This window comes from Limanda limanda, chromosome 1 (genome assembly GCF_963576545.1).
Source record: "Limanda limanda chromosome 1, fLimLim1.1, whole genome shotgun sequence".
Classification (NCBI taxonomy): domain Eukaryota; kingdom Metazoa; phylum Chordata; class Actinopteri; order Pleuronectiformes; family Pleuronectidae; genus Limanda; species Limanda limanda.
The window spans coordinates 10,524,255-10,547,535 of record NC_083636.1 but is presented as its reverse complement, the minus strand read 5'-3'; the positions used below and the strand labels follow the sequence as shown (position 1 = coordinate 10,547,535).

Here is a 23,281-nt window from a genome sequence, read left to right as displayed (position 1 = left end):
GGTCGGTTTGGATCCACCTGTCGGAGCCTTCGTTGCTCGGGAATGGAAGGACACATAAGTCAGCCACGTTAAGAAGCTTTCGAAATGGGATAGCGGTTGCCGAACTCCTCCTTGTGACGTTCGCCATGGAAATTCTATGCGCTTTGATGTGTTTCCAGAACGTTCATGGTGCGGGCCATGAGAGTTAATTTTTTTATTGCATGATGAGTTAATACGTTGTAATTTTAATCCTATAAAGTTTATCTGAATAAAACGTCTGAGGTAAATGGTAATATTTCCAACAGCCTTATCTCTTTGCTCCGTCATTAGGTCTTTGCACTTCCTGTATTAGGTTACCCACTGGCTAAGTTGCTAAAGTGATCTTTGTGGCTTCTCGACACCGACAGCACTGTTAATATTAGTGTTCATTTTGCTCTTGCCCTGGAGGAGTCTTCTCAACACTTTAATGACAAACCCACCTTCTACTTGACTCGTAACCGTGGGCTCACGGGTTCCATTTGGATTCAGCCATGATTAAATATCTTAATATTGTTCATTATTGAATAACAGCCATGGCTTCTCCCTTTTCTCTCTCTCCCTGTGCCTGTTGTCCATGTGTTGTGTCTCTCTGACCCAGTCTTTCCTCACCCATCTGCCAGACACCCTCCCTGTTTAAAAACACTTCTTTGTTAATCCCCACACAAAGAAATAAAAAGTAAAAAGAAAGCATAGTGTGTCAGATGGCAAATTTCAACCAGTAAATCGTTCTCAGCAGCCAACATTCATCTTCTGAATTTAACTTAGACTGTGACTTAAGAGTGTTCCTGCCAAATAAACTGCTGTTCTCAATACTTTATACTAATGTTTTTCATTTTTGAAGATATTCTTCAATCTCTGGACACATTATACACTCAGAGCTGCTTATGTGTCACATACAGTGGAAAGTTCTCTGTGCTGTGGACCTTTAACACATTCAACGAATAGGTCTGACCTGCTGCTGCCTCCACAGCTGCTCCTTGTTTCCTTGTTACCCTATTAGCGCCCTGGGTCACCTGAATCACTGGGTTGTACAAGTGCTTCTGCTCGTCCTTCTATTCATGGCTGCCTGTTGTTTTTATGACCAGTCTGTCTATTGCTGCTCCTATCATCCTGTATAAATTATAACCTTATCTAGAAGTAAAGTGTCTTATCATTGTTCCTGTGAGGTGTCCGCTGTACGCATTTCTTTTGCAGATACTAAAGCTATATGTTAAACAACCACAGAAGTTTTGTCTTAACAACGGTCTTAAAAACTACTGAACAGATTTCCAGAGAAACTTGTTAGAATTATGAGACTTGGGCCAAGGAAGAATTTTGTATTTGCTACATTCTTTACATTTTACCAGGAAATGATACATGGATCTTGAAGAAATTTTTTTTATATATTTAGGTCACTGATATCTATAGGTGTATAATTTGGTGCTTATTGATGAAATTTAAAGGGACTGCAGAGGTATGCTCTCTAAAAAGTTTCATTCTAGTTTGTATCTGTAACTATGATAACTCAGCACTGTGTGTGCATGTAAGAACTGTTCACCTTGTTTAACATGTTCCATACTTTCCTGTTAATTGTGTTGCTTTAGTTAGGACAGGTCAATGTTTTTAGCTGTATTTGTTAGGATAAGACATATAATGTACATTGACTTGAACTGAGTCACTGAGTTGATTGTCTTTAACACAGAATTGTTTTTCTGATATACTTCTAATACTTGAACCAACCACAGCATACAAAACAGCAAGCGACTCAAACTGAGACACTGTCAAAAATGGATTATTAGCATGATGAGGTCATTTCTGAAAGAAGTAATTATCACCAAGGGAAGCTTGTGTTTTTCCAAATAAAAGGACAATCAGATTTCAATTTGTCGACCAGGGACACATTCTAATGCCAAGTGTGAACAGAAAACAATTCTGGCACCGTTTAGAAGACGTGGAAAAGGTGTTCATGCTCAGTGTAAGTGGGTCACTGCTGACACAGATAAATTAGCAGGTGAAGGCTTTTCAGAAATACTGGAAGACTGTCAGAGATTCAGAGAGAAGGGGGACGGGGACGGAGTCAGTTTGTCCCCTCTGCTGTCAGCAGCAGGAGAGGAAGATGGATATACAGTGAGAGGGGCAGACAGTCAATGGTGAGACATTCAGTGAGGCGTAAAGAGATGGGTGACAGATCGACACTGTCACTGCTGCTGAATTTCTCAAAACATGTGCACACATATGCAAACAGTCAAACCTTCAGCCTCACACGTACACACATGACCACACATATGTCGGACACACGTCCATCAGGTGCACATGCGCAGATACTAAAGTGCCAAATTAAATCACAGATGCATGCAGATGCACACACACATACACACACTATCTCTCCCTCACACATACACACACATACTTATCCTATTACTCTCACCTCCACCGGTTGCTAAGCAACAGCACATATCCACAGATTGTTTACAGAGCCTGGAATATAGTTCATCTCCGAGGAGGGGGGTGAGACGGAGACGGATGACCCAATCTCCTCAGATGGAAAGATAAAGAAGAGTAAAAGAGGGAAGTGGGCAGTAATGCAATGAGGCTCCTGCTCCTGAGTGTACGCTGTGTTATGAAAGATGAAAGAAATGTTTTGTGATTTAATACAGTGCTGCATAACTGAAATACATCTGTCTGGATGGCCGCTTTTGTGTTGGAAGGAGAGGCAGGCGACACGCAGATTCAGTGTCAAGTATTGTCATTATTCTGATTAATCCCCAGAGAGAGGAAGAGATGGAGTCTTTGACCTGTGGTTAAGAGAAATGACAGAGGCACATATCTTCAAGTAGCTCAGGTACATTTTCTTTAGCGGAATTTATATATATTTATTAAGTGTGTTTAAGTATGTTTTATCAGATTAATATTGAATGTTTTGAATTAACCTGCAGTTGTGTGCCTCTGCCAACCAGTACATTTTTTATTTCTGACTATACTGACCGCTGGAATCAAATCAGTTTGTCTTTGAGTCCAAGTGCCAACTGGTCAAAATTTATAGAAATTCCCTCAAGGCAGACTGGACAGGCCACCTTTGAATCCCAGAAGCTGACATACTTCCGCGACAATTAAGAAAGAGAGTTTTGACTCACATGATGGTGTTGATCCCTGAAAGCTGTTGGAACATTTGAAGACCACAGCCCACCAGGAGGGCGCGCCGAGTCGGCGGGTAGGTCAGCATCCGCCAGATCACCGGGCCATCTGGAGGCACAAGCAGAGGCACAGCAAAAATTAATTTCAAACTCCACTGGACTTCACTGCAAAACACCTGGGTTTAGGAGAGTTCAATCAAAAAATAAATACAGATCATAGGAAAAAAAAAGACCCTGGCTGCTACAAAATTAAGGTCATCACAACTGTGAAACCAGATTTCTTGCAGTTACTGGCTGTACCTTAATATTTTTGATTCATACAAACATAGTGATCTCCTCATCCACTGTAATTCTTGCCAAATATCTGAATAAGCAATGTCCGTAAAATGCGAAACTACTCTCTTAACATAGAGCCTATTTAATTTAGTTTTTCTGTCATCTATGTTACAGGTTTATTTTTGTGTAAAAAGCTTTGCAAAGTTGAAAAGCTAAGAGTAAAGGGACCTCCTCACCCTCACAGAAAATACTACTGCTGAAGCTCCTAAACTGTTTTATCAGTCCAACAGATACCTCTGGACCATTATGATGTCACTTTACATCACAAACCCCTGCATAATACACGCCTATAGGGGCTATTATGGCTCTCCCCCTAACAAATCCAGGTGAAGTAATAGCTCATTTTGTCACCTCTGTTAGCAAATAAATTCCCATATTCAAAGCATATTAATGATTTGGGCATTGGGTTAATATAAAGACCTTTAAGCCATATTCAATCTCCTTTGATAGCAACCATCTGCCTCACTGAGGTTTCCTTAACATTATGCTGAGGCTTTGTGAGCTCCATGTGATACTGTTCTGTGGCTGACTCTGACCTCCCTGTGCTGCTGGAAAAGTGTAAAAACTAAATATCTCTCCTGAGGAGAAGCTTTCTGATGCTTTTTCAATAGAAGGATATCTCAAGTTTGGGATGAAAGAAATATTGGATGCCAGCTTTGGCCTCACTGAGTCCCACTTCGCAGCAGCTGAGCCAGACTGTGATCTCCAACACACACAGAGGGAAGCGATTCCCCTCTGGGATGAGAACATCTTAATGGGATGAGGGTCAGGCATGGAGCTGTCAAATAATGAGGGAGACACACCCAGGGCAGAGAGATCAGACAACAAGCCTGAGTACACACACAAAGAAAACACACAGGTCGGGCCAGGATACACAAGAACATACATATTATCATAAACAAGCATGACATGATCCTGCACATACGAAATGACACAAACACACACGCACATACGCACACACACACACACACACATAGATGCAGGCTGATTATGTGGGAGCAGCTGTGTGTGGGAGGGCTCTGGACCAGTGGTCATCTCCTTTAGCTGTTTGACGAGCAGACCAGACCAGACGCCCCGGCTGACACACACCTTTTGATGGCTGCTCCGTCAGGCTCTGAGCTTCACTATCACCTTCAATTCCTTTTTCGATTCTAAGACGCTGAAAGAGGCTTTGTAACTTTCACTTGTTGTTGGAAATTTTCGCCGCAGATGCCACTTCACATTCTTTTTAAGAAATGAGAAGCTATTTTCAGAGCACACTCTGACACAGTAACATAACTTTTATAATTACTTTATTGAACACATACTTTTCCTTCTTGTATATTTCTTTGTATCTTGTATAAGCATAAGATAAAATTGCCGTTCTGAAATTATTTCCACAAGGTTCCTGTTATTCAACTGGGCAATATAATAAACAAAATGTATCATTCATGTTAAGATTTTCAGCATTGAAAAGAAAACGGCTAATCGCAGTGTTAATTTTACTTAAGCTTCTGCAGCCTATGCAGCTGCAGCAGGAAGAAAAACATTGATTTCCCTCCCAGCAGTTAGGACAACCAATCAGCTCTATCAGATTGTGTTATTAGGGTGATTCGAAGGACCTAGATTATTTAATACCTTTGCTTGCACAAAGGGTTGGTTAATGCGCTTAGTCAAATAAAAAAGTTTTTTAACCAATGTCTTCATTCACCAATAAACAAACTACTAAAGGATTTAGATTTGACCATAAACTGTACTGTATATAAATATGGATCAAATAAGGCCAAAACACCTGTATCTCCCCCTGGTGGCAGGCTGCAGCAGATGTCATAAATCCTCCATGTCATCAGAAGGGACATGTACCTTGAAAGGTTATTTTTGGTATTATTGGATTCTCAATGAGCTACTGTAGTTTTCCAGGAGCTGTGTTTAGACTCGGATTTAGTCAATGTTTAAAATCTAACCTGAAACAGTGAAGAGGAAGTGAGTAATTAATGGGCTGAGCCATTTCCATCTCACTAACCAGGTGGAGCGAGATTGGTTGAGCCCAAGAGACCAGAGCAGAGGACTCTTAATCTGATTAGTCAACAGGGAAGATTCATGGGCCGAATCAACTATCATGAGACCTGATGGCTGCCTGAAGAAGCAGAAGAAGAAGAGCTACATTTACTCGCCCCAAGACACATTTATGATGCAATCAATCATAGAAGCAGATCTTTTTCTCTTTTACTCTGTTTTCCCCACACAGACTTACAAAAGACGAAAGAAACAGTACAAGTAAGGGGCTGATCAAATGTTTTCCAAAGCCTGTTCACACCCCCTCATACAGTGCATGTGTAGAGACTCAGTTGCACGTACACGCATAAACACACAGCTTCATTTCCTCAAGCTGAACGCCACCCAACTGTAATTTAATCAGATGAGATATTGAAAAAGGATGGCACAGAAAAAACATGTGAGTGAGCCACCAGCAAGCCACAAGAACACTGATTATGCCTTGCGGTGCTGCAGTAATTGCAGCATTCACGCTGATGCTTTCAACCAATATCTCTTTTTATGTATTTTTATATCTCATTTATTGAATTTTATTGAAAGAGAACCTGTGGTAGTCTTCAGTTCTCAGTTGTCATAAAAACTCAGTTTGGGCAACTGGAAAAAAACATGTCGGCCTCCGTAGAGAGGACCTGCTCCTGATGTAAATTAAAATGTTTTAGGGTAAAGAAAACAACAATTCTTACAATTTAGATGAAACACACAAGTAAAGGCATCACTAGGATTATGAGAGATGAGCAGTGAATGTGAAACACACAGATTCAAATGAAGACAGCACGCACACACACACACACACACACACACACACACACACACACACACACACACACACACACACACACACACACACACACATAGGCGAAGGTCACTACAAAGACTCTTTTCCTATATCAATCTACCCACATGAGCTCTGTGATCATTCTACCTGCACAGATCCACTTTGATTCCCCGTCTTATCAGCACTCATTCCAGACAGCATCACTCTCAGACCGTTAAAAGAGTTTGTTTGTGTAGCGCGCAGGGGAAGACGGGGCTGTGCTTTTAATGAGATCCAGATCCGTCACCCTTTTCCTCTTGATATTCAGCAATGGAATCTCCAATTAGCTCTCCTGTTTGGCTACCTGCTTTGATAGCGGGAAAAGCCCTGACTTCTCCGTGTAGCAACCCCCGCGGCCAATTACAGTGCCCGTTTAGCATGGTTAGCCCCGTGAAGATATTTCTTATTATTCACTCAGCAAACACGTGCCACAGCTTCATGAAATATACAGCAGGGAGAGAAGAGAGGCAAAAAGAGGAACAAAGAATCAGATGGAAGCTCTCTTTCCAGAAACACTGGTGGGAATCTATTCGCAGAACTCATGATAAGTGATTCCTACAATGATTTACAACATTTTTTGTAAAGCGGTGAAAGCAGAGGGGGAATTATACAGACAGAAGTTGTACATTAAAGAGAAATGCCACTGCCTCTAACACTCTTGTAATCTATATAAAATAGAAACTACAATACTTAGAACATTCCTTGTTTTTGCAGCAGTTGTCTGATCTTGATGATGTCATTATGTTTCATTACATGCGGTGAAATAAGTGTTGAGAATGTGAGGTGGAAAAAGAGCGAGGAGTAGAGAAAAATCGTTCAAATAACATATGAAGTGTTAAGATACATATTGTTTAAATTTCTATATTTAGAAATCTGTTACAACAGTATGATGTATGCATTTAGTTAGCAAAAACCTGTCAGATTTGGGATTTTTGTTATAATCCATTACTTAAATAATTTCTGATAGTTTATTGACTTAAATATTCTTTTAGCTTAGGTTGGGATCAGTGATATGAGGCATTTGAAGATACATCACAGTATGCGAAAATACCAATATCTGCACTGGTAATTTCCATTGCAGAGTTCAAAGTGTTAAGGTTGACAGGAATAGCACTTTCTATCCGTCCAATCATCGCGTCCCGAGGAAGTGAGTGGGTTCAATTGGGCTTCGCTTGTATCAGCGAGCGGGCTGCAATCAAAGAGTGTAGCCATGGGCAGGCGACATGCAGCCTTACTGCCTAACCCCTCCACCTCTCCTCTAATTATTTCTTCCACATACTTCCCCGCTTCTCCCCTTTCTCACCTCTTCATCAGAGCAGGATCACGACACCTCGCACTCCTCACACTCGAGTTTAGAAGAGAAGGTCGGGACTAAGAGAAAATGGAAACTAGGAATTGCCCTGTTTTATAAAACCACAGTGCAGCATTCTTTGTATTTCACTAAATTACAAAAGAAATCATGTTTTCTTAATGTTAATATTACAACTATTAATAATAGAATATCTCCATGCTCAAATTGACCATCTAAATGTTTAATCTGTGTGTGGGTAAATATTACAATGTCCTGTAATATGTAGTGTTTAAAGAAATAAAGTGAGGTTATAGCAATATGGGATAAATATCAATTAATACCAAATTCTGAAACAGAAAAAAGGGTCTGGGTGTTTGAAAGCTTGAGATCAAATAATAAAAAAAGGCTTTGCATGATTGAAATGAAGTTTAGAAGCCTTGTATAATGTTTTAATAAGGTATTTTGTATTCAAGTTTCCTTCTTCAAACCTGCAGAGCTCTTTTTACAGTGTTTCTTCAACCTACTTTCAGGGTTTCAACCTTGCAATGTTCTTCCAGTGCATCCATTTGTTTACTGGGTTTGAAACCCTGTAATTGGAGATCTGAAAAGTGTTGCATGTATGCTGGAAAAGCTCTGAGCTGTTGAATCACATGATTTTTGGCACCGTGGTTCCACAGCTCTGAAAGTCTGAAACAAATGGTCTTAAGAACAGTGGGGATCCTGGAGGCAAGGGATTTTCAGACATGTAGGAGCCTTATCAATGTTTCTCCTCTTCAGCACTTGAGGAAACCTATATATCTGTACTCTTTGAATTTCAATAGCAGCCTTTATTATCCACAACTGAACTCAAAGTGGAGGTATGTCGAAAGGGAGAAGTGGAAATCAAACCTGCTAAAGAAGAGGCTGTCAAGTACGTGTAAGAGGCAATTCTTGTGTCAATAAGTCCCCTATAGAGCTGACATACTGTATATGCTTTTGGTCACGTGCTGTCTGTTGTTCAGATATTGCTAAGAAGAAACTACATGTGAGCATGAATCTTAATCAGTTCTTTCCTGGATAACTAAGGATGTAGCGTCACATAGAAACAGCATTATAAGCGGATCGGATCAGATCTTGCCTGTGTAAATGACTCCTGTCTGCAGGTGCAGCGCAGCAGCTGTGTCCATCTGAGGGCACTGAGGGGCCAGCGGTTGCCAGGAGACAAGCATCAGACATATAGGGACTGACACAGACAAATACACAAAAGGGTGGTTGGACCTGACACTAATACAAGATAATTATGTCAGCTTCAGATTAATTTAATAGTAGATTTAGTTAGATAAAAGCTAATATAAGGATGGACGAGATGATAGCTCCAAAAAGTGAAGTCAATATGGACCAAGCAAAAAAGTCAAAATACGCATAAAATGAAAGTCCCCAACTTCTAATTTGTTTTGTTTTACTGCAGTGAGTATATCTGACTAAAAGTTCCAAAATAAACACATTTCTATTCTAAATCCCACAAAAACAAAGAAAAACGTCAACAATCGTCCTTGGATGATGTAATAAATCAAGCTGTTATGCCATGTGACTTTCTGGCTAAAATTTAGACATGTTCCATGACTCCAAATCATGCCTGTACTTCTTAACGCTGAAAGAATCATAAGTGTGGTACTTTCATGTGAAAAAACAAGCAGCTACAGTAAATGTTGCAACCCTTGTATGCAGGGGAGCTGCTGTCACAACTGAGGCTAGAGTAGCAGTGGTTCTGAGAGCTCCGGAGTCCCAGTGTTCATGACAACTAAACCACCATGGCTCCTGTTTGAAATAAATTCAATTAAAGTAATTGATGAATAGAGGGAAGGAGGTTTTCCCATCAGTCTCAAACTTGCACCAAGGCAGATACAGCAAAAGTCAGGGATAGAAATGGAAACAACAACTGAGCCAGGCAGTGTAACTTTTTCCATTTTGGGTTTGAGACATGTTGGAAAGGTCTCTGGCTGAATTAGAATCATACCAGCAGAGGCACCTGCAGCTGAGCAGAGGAAGCGACACAAAGGTGCATACATTTTTAAACTCCATTTGATTTTCCAGCTGAGATTTCTATTATTCCGCGGTAAGGCAGCTCTCCCTGCAGACACGCTGTCCATCATCACATGGAAGGTGACACTGCTAAAAGTTCAAGGATGTTACTGCTTTTCACTTTCTCTACAGAAATAATTTCCGGCCTCTTGATGACAGCTCAGTGGGTGAACTCCAACCTCGCTTGCGAATTTTGCTCAACAATCAGCCGCTGCCATTGCCAGTTTGACGCATAATGGTGGGTGCTCAACACCTGGCATCTTCAGAATGATTCCCATTTAGATTTTCAAAGAGGCATTATCAGCAGTCATAGAACAGACCGACAACCAAGTGGAAACTCATCCATTGGCTTGTGAACTGCCATTTTCGAGAGGTGAGTTTGCCATTTTGAAATGAAGCCGCCCCATGCTGGTCTATGACAGGATTAATGTTTCAGTAACTTCCACTTTGGGTTCACTTGCCGGACCTAGAAACGACATTCATTTTTATATACTACAGTCTATACATACCAATCACATCCATACACAGCTTGTAATCACAAGTCCCATATATAATGTTGACATGTTATGGTGTTGTGTGTCATGTACACTTTACCTTAACACGTGTGAAAAACAGTGTTGAGTAAAAACTGCATTTGAACAACATATTGCACAGCGAAGTCCTGTATTTCTTTTTTCCACACCCTGTCTTTATCTGCCATGTGGGGATGTGAAAGAGGCTGGTCCAGTATCCATCGACTATCCTTGCAGTGACAGGCGCAGAGGAGGATTCATGATAGATCTGCCACCGCAAAACTCCCCTCGCTCAATTATTAATGACCTGCTTTAAACCTAGGGGGGGACAGAGGAGTGAAGGGCTCGGAGGAAGAAGCTCTTTTGTTCTCTGTTTGTCACTTTTGCTTTTCCTTGCTGCTTTTTCAGCAACACGATGACCCGCATGACAGACTATTCACTGTTAGTGGTTGACACACGGTTCACAGGAGCGTCAACAACTCTAATGGCTAAACACTATCATTCCTATCTTGACTCTATGACATCAGTATTTTATCCTATGATCCTATGGTTTCTTATCAAGGCACAACTGAGTGTGGGTTAGAGGACCGTTTGTTTTCAGATTGTATTTAGAGGATAAATATGTTGTACCAGACAAACTCAGGGAAACCTGTGTTTATCAGTCATTTTCAATTGGGCTGTCACTATTTGTTCATATAATTAGCATTTTATTCATATTCAGACTACTATGAATAAAATAGTCAGTGTAGAAGTGCATCAGACCATCTAAGGTTTGCCCCGGGATCCAGAGGAGGGCGCTCACTATCAGCTTGACCTGCTGCATGTCCTCTCGACCTATCGGCAGAATAAGTCAGTAATGTTGCGTTGCTGTTGTTGTACGTTCTACGCTGTAATGTTCCCTCTCCCTCCTGTCATTCATTGTCATTTCAATACCACGATCACTGAGTGATCCACCTCCACCCCTGCACCACCTCAAACACCCACAAGCCCTTCGTCAGACGTCCCAACTTCGTGCTCCATTCTTCATCACCACCACCAGTGTCTGATCTCTGGGTGGGAAGTCTCCCTCATATCCGAAGCACCTACTTCATAGAAGCTGCTGCCATGGTGATCTACTTCCTACTGGAGTCTCAGCGCCAAAGTCTATTTTCCCTTGTTTCTCTAGAAGTCTACTCTGATTGAGGCACTTTTTAAAACTTGGGTTGACAACATGTCCTGTGAAAAAAGTGAATTACTGCTGATTAGACTAACTTTAACCTTGTATAGCTGACATGTGGATTTCAGAATTTTATAATTGTTTCCTGTACTGCAGAGCATGGCCATAAACGCTAATGCTAGACAAGCCAGGCTGAATACAAAATGGAATACAATAGAATTTAAATCAAGCTAATACTGACAGGACGATATGAATGCTCAGTCACATTCCACTCAAGTCAAGAGTCAATCACTAAACAGATGGCACACACTCTGAATGCAGACAGTGGGTTCAATCTGCACCCCAATCTGTGTAGAGGATGAGTAACAGCAAACATGACTCACAAACGCAGAGTGATTGGCGACATCAGCATTTCCAAGAGACTCATTGGTAAAAGAGTCTGTTCCGCCGCAGGGGAGAGGACTGGATCTGCATTTCAAAAGGTACAGCGATGACCTTCATGCCTGATGGGTGATGTGGTTGCTGATCTAAAGGCTACATCCAGACAATCACGTTTTACTTTTAAAATGCATTTGGAGTTTTCGAATCCCTGAAATTGAGATATTTGGAAACTCTGCTGTCCCTGTTTTAGTTTGAATATTGTGTGGTTGGTATGGCCACAACCTGACTCTGATCGAACAATCAAAAAAATTGAAGCATGACAATCGGGTGAATGCACTGCATTTTCTTCTCTTCTTTATTTTGCCAGTCTAGATGCTGACAGTAAACATTGCCTGGCATAACGCTATGATGTGTATTGGACTTCAGCATTAATAACCATGTTAAACTGTGTACTTATTTCTTTTTACATCTTATGTGCAATAGCGCTTTTTTTCTTTGAATCATGCAATATGCTACACTGGCAAGACGTCCAATCAATGTTGAGTTTAATATTGAGGGGCTAAAGTTATATATATAAAAGTGTAACCCCTGTAAAATTGCCCCTGCTTTCTCCTGTTGTGTGCTGTTTCCTTGCGTGTTTATCCACATTTGAAAAACCTGTGTATAACTTATATAGACAGCAACGTTCACTTCCTGATTCATGTGATCTTTTCTGGAAGAAATAAATGGCAAGTACTCGACTTCCTACAATCACAAGAATATGGCTAATATTCAAAGAATCTGTGAGTCCATTGGCTACATGCATGCCCAGTGTACATGAATACAGAGAAGCAAATTATAAAAGAAAAGGAGGTGAATGAAAAAGAAAAATGAATGAAAAAAACTAAAATAAATAATAAATGGGAACAATGAGAGGAGAGGAAATGAAAAGAAAGGGAAATAAAAAGCTGCTGTCACACAATTAAGAGGAGGTGAGAGGAAAACCACGGGGGGGAAAGGAACTGTTGTCAGTGGAAACAGCAGTCACCTGGGGGCCATCCATATTTAACCCACTGGTGTTTTAACTGTCGCGGCACACTGATGCACTGTTAAGTTGAAATAACTCCGACAGCTTCAACAGATGTTATTTAATTAATGTAGACATATATCCAAACACCATTAGAGAACGTCTATATTGGCACACAGTAAATTCAAGTAAAAAGTTCAACCTTCTCCTTCAAAACAGAGAAGAGTTTACTGGCAAAGAGCTTCTCACCTTCGAGCTTGTCAAAATCTTTTTAAATGTCGTCTCCTCTCTGCATGAGTCACTTCACACTTCTTGTCTGAGCAGCCTCGAGGCAGACGGAGTGGGCTTACACCAGTTTACACTTATAACAATTGTAGCACACAGCGGAGAGGCAGCGGTTCATGATGTGCCGAGACAGCCTTGCTCAAAACAAAGCACAGAAAAGAAAGTTTGGTAAACAAATCAATGTCTGATTGACACATTCAAGGAAACTAAATACTCTGAATATTCTGTGATTCAGACAAATTGACAAATGAATAGGAGGAAAAAGGAGGCGTTTGAAGACCCAAGATGAACCACCAGAAAGGTTCATTTCAGGGGAAAGATACATGCTGTAACAGCCAGATAGGAGGTCGATAAAATTCTTATCATACCTCCACAATGCTGGCGCAGTTATTTGAGACGGCCAGAGGCACATTTCACTGTGAAGCAAGGAAATAAATGTGTGTTGAAGAGACAGATGTCCCAGATTCGTCTCCTCAAGGCGATTAGAGAAGGGTGCTGCCCTAATGTGAATATTGCTTCATCAAAATCAGAGTGCACAGTAGAGTTTGACTTGAATTTTCAATAAGTACACCGGGCAGCATTTTCAAGACATTTCCTAGGTCGTGCAAACCTTTACGCATTCGTTCCGCCAAAGTCAAGGTTCTTTTTACCATCAGCTGTCTGTATGAGATGCAATAAATGAGATTGACAGAAGTTCAGTGCAGTTTTTTTTTCATGACATGTGGGCTTATTATTGTGCAACAAGCTGATTATTCCAGATCATATGAGGGGAAAAAAATGTCTATGATATAGTTGTTAATAAATCAACTCATACCTAATAACTTTATATAAAGATGGATCACATGACATCTCCAAAAGTGAAGCCAAAATATCTTGATTGCCCCCTAGTGGCTAAATGCAGTATAGGTCATAAACCCCACCCCCTCGATGTCAGCAGATAGGCTACCCACAAGGAATGTCATGATACCAAAAATGTAGTTGTCGATACAGATACTATACTACCAACTAGCAGTATATTGTAGTGTCTACGCTCATGGACTTTCATATCTAACTGAGATCCCCAAGACAAAGAGGCACACGTCCATCTCTTTTGCATATTAGACCAGTGGCAAGACATGAGGACAGAAAACTTCCATCAAAATAGTTATTTTTATTTCAGGTGGTTCTTATAACACTGATGTATGTTTATGTGTCCATGCATCTGGTAATTTGATATTAATAAGAGTTTCTTATTGTCCAAATAACAGCATATCTCTGGTGTATTTTGTACAGTGTACAGTGGAAGGGAGCGGTTACGAATAATGCTCTTAGCATTCAGGCAATTATATTGGTAATAACTGTTCTTAATAGATGCATCTACTGCGACAACATAAAGTTAATTAGCTGAGGGAGACTCTGCAGCTAACACTGCGCCAAAGATCGTGATTCCATAATGAAACCTGCAGTGGAGGTGGTTTAGGTTAAGGCTTCCACTTACAGCTTACATGAAACATTGAGGTCATTTTTTCGCTGCACTTGTTTGATTAATGATGCCACCAAGTTTATAACTGCAGGTAAAATAAACGGGGTCAGAGGAAATTCTCCTTGGTTTGGAGAAAACTTCTCCAAACGTGATAACTCTAAATGCATCATCACTGTGCATTCTGCAAAAGCTGCAACCAAACAAAGGCACATATCTTCATCTATCTACCCCTTCCCATGTATGAGTTTTAGCCTGTAATGAAATCTCTGGGGTCATTCAGTCAGTCTGCTGGTAATTAATCTAAAAGAGTTATTGAGATACATGACATCCCAGCTGCACACCTGCCCTATATATATATGAAAGGAATCTTCCTTAGGGGAACACACACACATACACAGACACGCAGCAGACACACACACACACACACACACACACACACACACACACACACACACACAAGTATGCGAGAGCTGGATAGGCTTGGGGGAGGGAGAAAGAAAACCTAGGTGCCGTTACCTATGTCATCTGAAATTCTCATTTCCCTGTTTCCCAATAAAAGCCTATTTGTATAATCATTTTGCCAAAATAATTTACTGGATAATAAACCCACATCTACCGAAAGACAATTTGAGTCATAACCATTATTGTGCTTGTTAATTTCAGTCAGGGCTCATTGGAGTTTCTGTACCGAATACATAAACATTCAACAAGCGGTATTTAATTGAACACGGCATTTCCGGGATGAGTCACTGCTTCTCTGCCGTCGCTGCATGAGGATACTGAGGCCATGGAAAAGCATCTTTAGAAGAATATGGCTGCACATTAGAGTGGCCTTTATTTTAATCACATGGTGCTCTGCAATTCAAATAAGTGAAAACCCCTGGAGGTGCTATTAATAATCTTTACTTTTTCCTCCTCCTGCAATACACTGAAAATCACCTCAAACTTTCAGACCCATTTTACTTATTTCTCTACTAGTGACAAAGTCTTTAAATCCAACTCCATGGAGGCCCCCTCTCTATTGCACAGTATTGCTCCAAGTGATTTTATCGGAGCAGAATGGCACCTCCAAAACTCACTCATTCAAAGATTGTTTCATCTTATATAATTCATACAAGAACCAGAGAGAAATGAATTGGCTGTGGGTTTAAGTATTTCTGGTTCTTTTGCTACGATAAATACAAAAGTGAAAAGTACAAAAGTGAAAACTACAAAAAAAGCTCCCATTCCCTGTATCCTCGGCAACCTCTCTCATGCCGGTAACTATCTAATCTGTAAGATGCTTAACATTTATCTAACTCTGCTCTTAACTTTCAGAAAAAAACAAAAACAATCTCCATGCTCCTCATTGATTTTTCAATAAAACCGCAATGAATACTGTGAACAACTACAAGCGCCTGCTAGTTATTTAAAGATCAATAAAATACTCCAGCTGATGGATGGTGAATTAATAATTTGCAAGAGGAATATAATAATGGATAAATTGAATCTGGAGTTTAATGCATTCATGGGCTACCTTTGTTTTTTTTAGACTTTGTAGGCCTCGATAGAAACCAATTACTGCAGTAAAGATAAAGATAATTCCCTAATCTCCCTCTCTTTGCTTTCATCAGAAGCCGCTTGCCTTGCTTTGCATCTTCTGCTAATGCAGTCTCTGCAATAATATCCCACATGGGACGCTGGTTTAATTTCCCTGCACTCCACCCTGCTGCTCATTTTGCCATCAGCTCATTGTTCATCAGACTGACGGCAACACGGGCAGAAATGTGTCTTTTCCACTCTTATAACTAATCTAAATATTTGCTCATATTCCCCTCGTGACCCTATTTGTCAGGCGTGCGGCCCATTTGGGTTATTTAACACAAGAACAAGGGAGCAGAAAGCATATTTATTGAAAAGTATATTAGCAGAGGACACAGTGCCTTTTGGAAGGTTTGGATTCAATTAAATCTTGATTGAAGAGCATGGCCGTCAACCCAGATCATGTCAGGAAATAGCGATGCATTGATGTGAGCCGACTGCTACAAACTTTGAAGCCAGTTGAACTTATCAAATAGGGACCCTCGAGTCTTTTATCTGTAGAGCCGTGTTAAGATTATTTTGACCAAAGGAGAAATGTATGAACTTAATTTTAAATTCATAATTCTTAAATTTGTTGTACCCTGACTTCAAATACTTTTTTTCCTGCACGAAAAGAAAGGCCCCGGCCTCATTACGATTTCTTCGTGGGTTTTAAACAGACTCAGAGCAGCAGTGGAGTTTCATAAAATGTTTAAATATGATAAATTATTAAAGATCAGCGGGAGAATTAGGCCTGTGATGGAGGTAGAACCTGAAACTCCTTCAGATATAAATCAGGAACAGTATGTGTGCAGAGGTAATAAAAGCATATAACACTTAGAAACTCGCAGCAGAAACATAAATGCAGACTACTAACACAGTGTACTGTTTAATAACCTGGAAACAGATGGTTAAAACAATCACAAGTTAAACAGAGAGGCAGGTGTAAGAGATGACTTTGGACCACAAATATATGAGAGAAAAGCAAATAATGAATAGCAATGAAAATATTTGAGCTACAATGAGGAAAATACATAAAACAGGCTCATTAATACACTTATTTGAATCCCTACACTTCAGCTGATATTGTGGTTATGCGCGTAATGGTAGTCTCTACTTTGAATCAAACTCTCTGCTTATATGACCTTCAAATGGAGCTTTATTTGTTTTAAACAATATTTCCATTCATCCTGATTACTGGCTGTGTCTGTTTGCCTACCAACCTGTCTTATATAAAGCAGCGTCTGTGCTCTGCTAAATTGAGTTCAATGGACTTGACATTGAGAGATTTCTTTCATCTCTCCTTTTCAAACCAAAGCTGATTTATGGAGACTGAGTGAGGAGACTGAAAGTCATCCAGCTTTAAAGGAATACTCCACCCAACACCTGTGCATGCTCCTCAAAACAGAACAAATCAATGTAGATGTTTTCATTAAGATCCAGTAAGTATGTTTCGGCTTTCCCTAAGTTCTATGGTTTCTGCATCCATGTGGTAATACATTTTATCATCTGCTGAAGCTCAAAAGTCAATTGAATGCTCATTTTCTACATAATATGTATGTACTGTGAAAACTGGGCATTATAGAATCCATTAGAACTTCCTTGATTACATCCTCGATTCATAAATTCAAGCAGCAAACTGTGAGGCTTTGATCCTGAACACAGATTATATTATATTACATTAAACATATTACATTATATTAACATGTGGTGCTCGTGATCCTATCACAAGTAGACAGACTCTGAGTGAGCGTGTCTTCATTAAAATGTGACTCAACATGAGTCTCGTAATCGGATCTCACATCGGATTTCCCCTCCCCGCTCTAAACAAACAAACATGTTCAACCACATGTTAATACCAGGTGTGTAAAAGGCCCTTAATAATACATAGAAAACAAGCTCAATAAGCTGGTTCCAGTCTGCGAATTTAAATGGAATCAACAATAATCATCTCCCAAAGATAGAACTAAATGTATTCAGACTTACATTCACTTAAATGCTTACTGCTTTCCTCTTTTAAAAATACACTCCATATGGTTTTGTTACAGAAATGAAAACGGACCTTCCCATAGTTCTATTAAGAATGATCTACTGCTTGAAGCTGCCCCATCACTCAGCGACCATCCACGCCCTTTGTTTTTGTGAGGTTACATCTGTCGGCTCAGTGTTGCTCGAAACAAGGATTGTTATGAACACGAAATCAATGTGCGCAATAGGGTGTACTGTGAAGTTTCTCATGAAGAATGGCAATATAATGGCTGACAGCACTGGCCTGCGATATTGCCACAATATTGCTTCTCCGTCATAATTGCTGCCCCATCACTTCAATTTTCCACTTCACTCTCTCTTTGTCTTCGACCTCTCCTCCCACCAGACTTCCCCCTCCCGCTCCTCCTCCTCGCCTGTGCACCTCTCAGGCTGAAAGGACATGATCGTAGCTCATTGACTCGAGGGTGACACCACATCATCATCACTACTTTGAGTTGGTTTCAAAGGATGAAGTAGGCACTCACAGCTCTTTTCATTATGCTTCCAGCTAACCCTGACATTTTAGCGCCCAAAATACAACAAATCAATCATAGAAACAAAGAAATAATCAGCTTTGAATGTGACATGCTGAAAATTAAACCCCCAAGAAGAAATACTTGAATCACTGGAAAATAATTCAGAAAAAATAAAGGCCACAACCTACACTACTTAGTTGTATTTACATACATTATATTTTATATTTAGTAATAATCAACAATTTCTAGAAGAATAGGACAAAATATCAACAATGTGCTTTTGGATTAGTATTTAAAGGTCATGCTTTGTTAATGTCAGCACATGCTTGTTTGAAAATTGTACCACATATAAATGTGCCTTTAATAGGATACTGGCTGCACTTTGACAGGAGAAAAAGTTATGTGTGTTATCTGCTCCCTATTATCTATATCTATAATAATGCCTCTATTATTATCTGCTTTCTGACCACTGGGACTTGGGAAAATGTGCAAATTAATTTTGTGTCAAAGTGTGTGAGTGCGACAGGGAAGATGGGAGGTATACACACACCATAATCAGTGTTACGTCGGAGGTGAGAGGAAAAAGGGAAGTGAGTGTTGTTTCCATGGTAACTGACATGTCAGCGAAGGAGCATGGTACGCCTTTGTTTTTCTAGGTGAGAACACGCACGCACACACGCACGCACGCACTCACACACACACACACACACACAAGCACACACACGCACACACACCTCACACATATTTCAATGCTGGGGGCCACAGACCACAAGTTAGAAAGACCAAGGGCCAATCACGAAGGAGTATTTTCTCTCAGGGGAAAGAATAATCATGGGGCGTAAGGTTTGATCCAGGTTTCAGCGAGAGTCCTCAGACTTAACAGTAACAGCAGACTTAACAAGTATTCTAAAGGGTAGCAGAGACAAGATGATGGACGGCCTGCTCTTCTTTTCACTCGTTTATCTATGCTGTTCTGGCCTTCACATTACCTTCCAACCCTTAATACTTAGCTTGACAGAAGATTCTTTACCCTGCAAGTAAAAAGTATTTAGTTTCTCTCTGTCAAAAGCAGAAGATGGCAGCGTTCGTATAAAGTATATAAGATCATTTAGCTTAATTTTTGAAGAAGAAGAGAAGAAAGTTGAGACACATCATCGATTTTTGATCTAAGTATATCTGGAAAAAAAATGTGACAGCTCTAATCATTCTTATTTACATTTATAAAATCTCTCTCTCCTGGGCTCATCAAAGTGCAGACAGACTTTGGATGTTGTTGTTCACGCCTACTTAGAGAGGTGTGCTTGTGATCAGATCACCCAAGACATATGCTTAAGCCAGATATGATCAGATGATAAGAATGCTGACATTAGGAATCCCGTAATGACATGAACAAGCACTCCCTCTTTTGAATTGCTCCATGTTATTATATGCATGACACGATACGAAATATGAGGAAATGCATGTTGGAATAAAAGGGCTCCGCAGAAACATTCTAACTCCAGAGATTATTATCTGGAAATGGGGGCAGAGGACCTTCTTTAATAAAAAATACAAATATGAGAAATCTGTTTTTTTCTTTACTTCATCCGTCTAACAATCTCTGTCCTCTCCATCTGCATGGCTGTCTGGTTGCTAGGCGACAGCTGGTCTCCAGGTCATATGTCGGCCCTAAAAAAGAGCATGTAAATTGCAAAACGTACTGGCTGTGGAGCCATGAAATGATGCGGCGCAGATGGTGGTCACACATTAGAAGAATTTTCACTTGGGATTTAGTCGTGAGAGACCTTGAGACCTCACAAAAAGCAAACACCAAACACAAGCTGTTTCGTTACCAAGTTGTGCTACAATGGATCTGCACATATGTGCACAACAAATACAAAAGGTTAGAACTACAGTGAATTTAGAAAAAAGGATGAGACATGAGCAGACTTTTAGTTCTGCAGAGAGTGGGGGAATCTACAATAAATTGAAAAGGTCAAGTAACGTGTCATGTACTCTCTGACCTTTCTGGCTGGTTCCTCACAAAGTTAGATCTGTCAAATGTTTAAAAATGTTCCCGATTTTATTTTCATATTACAAACCTCCTCAGACTTTATATATTGGTCTGAACTGCGGTAAGTTGAACATACAGCAATATTCTAGAAACAGCTGATTCATCATGTAATATACTGTATGGAGCACTGAAATGGCCAAAAGTATATAAATTAATAGATAATATACATATATAGAAATACATATATAACCTTCTTCCAAACCAAACTGTATATTTCAGTCTGTATTAACTCGTATATTTCTTAATTCCATTATACATTATTGTATCTATATCTATACTGATATATAATAACCATTTATTTATCTTTTAGTACTTAAGTTTTTGGCAGTTTTAGTTCTCAAAAGTAATGTGTTTTCAATTTGAATCAGCTGGCTGGAGGTCATGTAATGTTTTATCATTTCGCATCTGCAGTTTAACGGACACAGTTGGACCATTTTGCTGAAACTCCTTTTGAAAATTTGTTTTTTTTAGTGAGGTGCTTGCAAAACGTGATGTGTTACATGATGCAGCGTAAGAGAGGATCTAATTGCATTTATACCCTCATAGTAAAATTGAATAGAGATGAAAGGCTCTGATTTTGTGTATTCAACTCTCACATGAATGAAATTCAGTATTTGATTCATAGCGTTCATTCACTGGTTTCATGTCAACAAGCTCTGTCTAAAACAAGGATACATGTTTGTTCTCTGCCTCTTTACACCAACCAGCAGATCAAAAGAGCCTCAAATACATTTTCACTTACATGGACTGAAGCGTCTTCAATATTACAAAGGGGAAGAAACCCCATAGAAAAGAGTGCTGCACATTGATGCAATGTGTATGTGAAGGGGAAAAAGCTGAACTGTAAAGCGCTTTGAGTGGTCATCAAAGATCATAAATTGTGTTGGTAAGACTGGTTTGAACAAGGATACACACGGTCTCTCAGGAATTTGCTGGAAATGAACCAGCAACATTAGATAATAAAGCTCAATCAGCCATCATTTTGACAACTTCTCTCAATACGTCCACTCACACCAAAGCCTTAAATCAAACAGCAGAATCCAGGCAGTCGGGGAAAGGTCAGCTCACACAGTAGATGACCATGAGGAAGAACATTTCTACGCGCTCTGTAACATAAACCTCATCCTACCATTTAGCCGCTTTCTACCATAGGTCTCTATCTACAGGGCCGATGCACCTATGGTGTAGCACTATAAAAGCAATAATTGAAAATATAATTAAACTCAAAGTATTAATCTCTGATATTTTTGAATGGTAGAAGAAGACTCAACAATATGCTACTGAAACATTCACTGTTGTACAGAAAGCATTGTCATTTCTTGCTGTGGCAGGTGTTTATGAATAACTACAACAAAGTTATCTTGGCTACCACAGGAAACTGTGAATATAATATCTTTACCCACAGAAACTCAAACTACAGCAGCCGCCGTACTCACACTGCATTAATGACAGGTCAGCCTAGGAATCAAGGGAATGTTAGAGAGCAAGTGAAAGACTTGCTGTTTCTTCAGTCGGCGAAGACTTTGTCACACAGCAGGAGGTGGAAATGAACCTACTAATCAGCCTCACTGAAGAAATAAAAGTTACTGAAAGGGAGGCTGCTGCATTCAAGGCCCCGGGTTGTGACTCTTTTAGCTGTCAGGTGTTAAGAATAGGAGATCATGAAAAAGTCACTTCCTTTCAAACATACTTCCAAGTCTCACTCAATGCCCAAGTCACTGTTCTCAGTGGAGGAGGTCGTAAGTTTGTTGAAAAATGATCAATGACCTCTAAACTGTAGCACTTACCTAATCAATAGAAATCTGCAGATTTGCTGGATTCACTTTGTTGTGTTTTGCATGACGCATGACTTGATAAGGAAATAGTATAAGGCTGTAAATTATTTTCATGAATTCAAATCCCAGTTTTGAAGCCGGACAAGCTATTTACGATGGAAGACGTCTCACACTCGTCCTCAGACCTTTTTGGAATTTTTGGACAAGAGAATCAAATCAGTAGGATTTGAGTCAGGAAAGCTGCTCAATGATTGTTGATGAATTATCAAACCCTCTGCATTGGCTTGCAAAGAGGACACACCTGCTAGACAGCTGTTTCAATGGTTATAAATAAATTAATAAAAGACATATTAATAATTACTGCCAAACCCCTGAACCAATCCTCCTTCGTCCACTCACTTCCTCCGCTGTCCTTCTCCTCCTCTTCGATGCTGTTCTTGATGCTGTCGTACTCCTCGTCGATGTTCTGGTTGCCTCGGATCTGACTGAGCACGCGGCGGGCCTTCTGGGTCAGTCCGCGCTGGATTAGCCAGCGAGGACTCTCCGGCAGGAACAGGAATCCAATGAACTGGAGCACAGCGGGAACCACTGACAGACCCAACATGTACCTGAGGAGGTTGAGAGGGAAGGAGAGAACCTACATCATCACATTTTCCGATTTTCCTTTTCCTTTAGCTAACTACAAATTTTGTAAGTTGGGGTTTGACTGTATTATTTCTGTGTGTATATATATATATATATGTATTATTTTTATGTTGCGCTTATAGCAAGCAAGCATCAGGTGGTATAATTCATTTAAAGTATAGACTGGAAAAAATATCAAGGCTTTATTCATCTTTATCTGCTTAAAATATTTTTTTCATACTGTATTTATATTTAGTTAGTATTTAATTTGAACCCTGAACACATATGAGGTATTG

The 23,281-nt window shown here is 40.0% G+C and overlaps 1 protein-coding gene across 1 annotated transcript in view; it reads right to left on the bottom strand.

Moving 5' to 3' along the window:
* Positions 1 to 23,281, bottom strand: part of LOC133011717 (proton myo-inositol cotransporter-like) — a 55,425-nt gene that overhangs the window by 19,612 nt on the left and 12,532 nt on the right. The window contains exons 3-4 of the mRNA XM_061079555.1: positions 22,761 to 22,969; positions 3,132 to 3,240 (exon numbers count right to left, since the gene is read on the bottom strand). Of these exons, the coding sequence (XP_060935538.1) occupies positions 3,132 to 3,240; positions 22,761 to 22,969 (318 nt within the window). The remainder of the gene's footprint in view (positions 1 to 3,131; positions 3,241 to 22,760; positions 22,970 to 23,281) is intronic.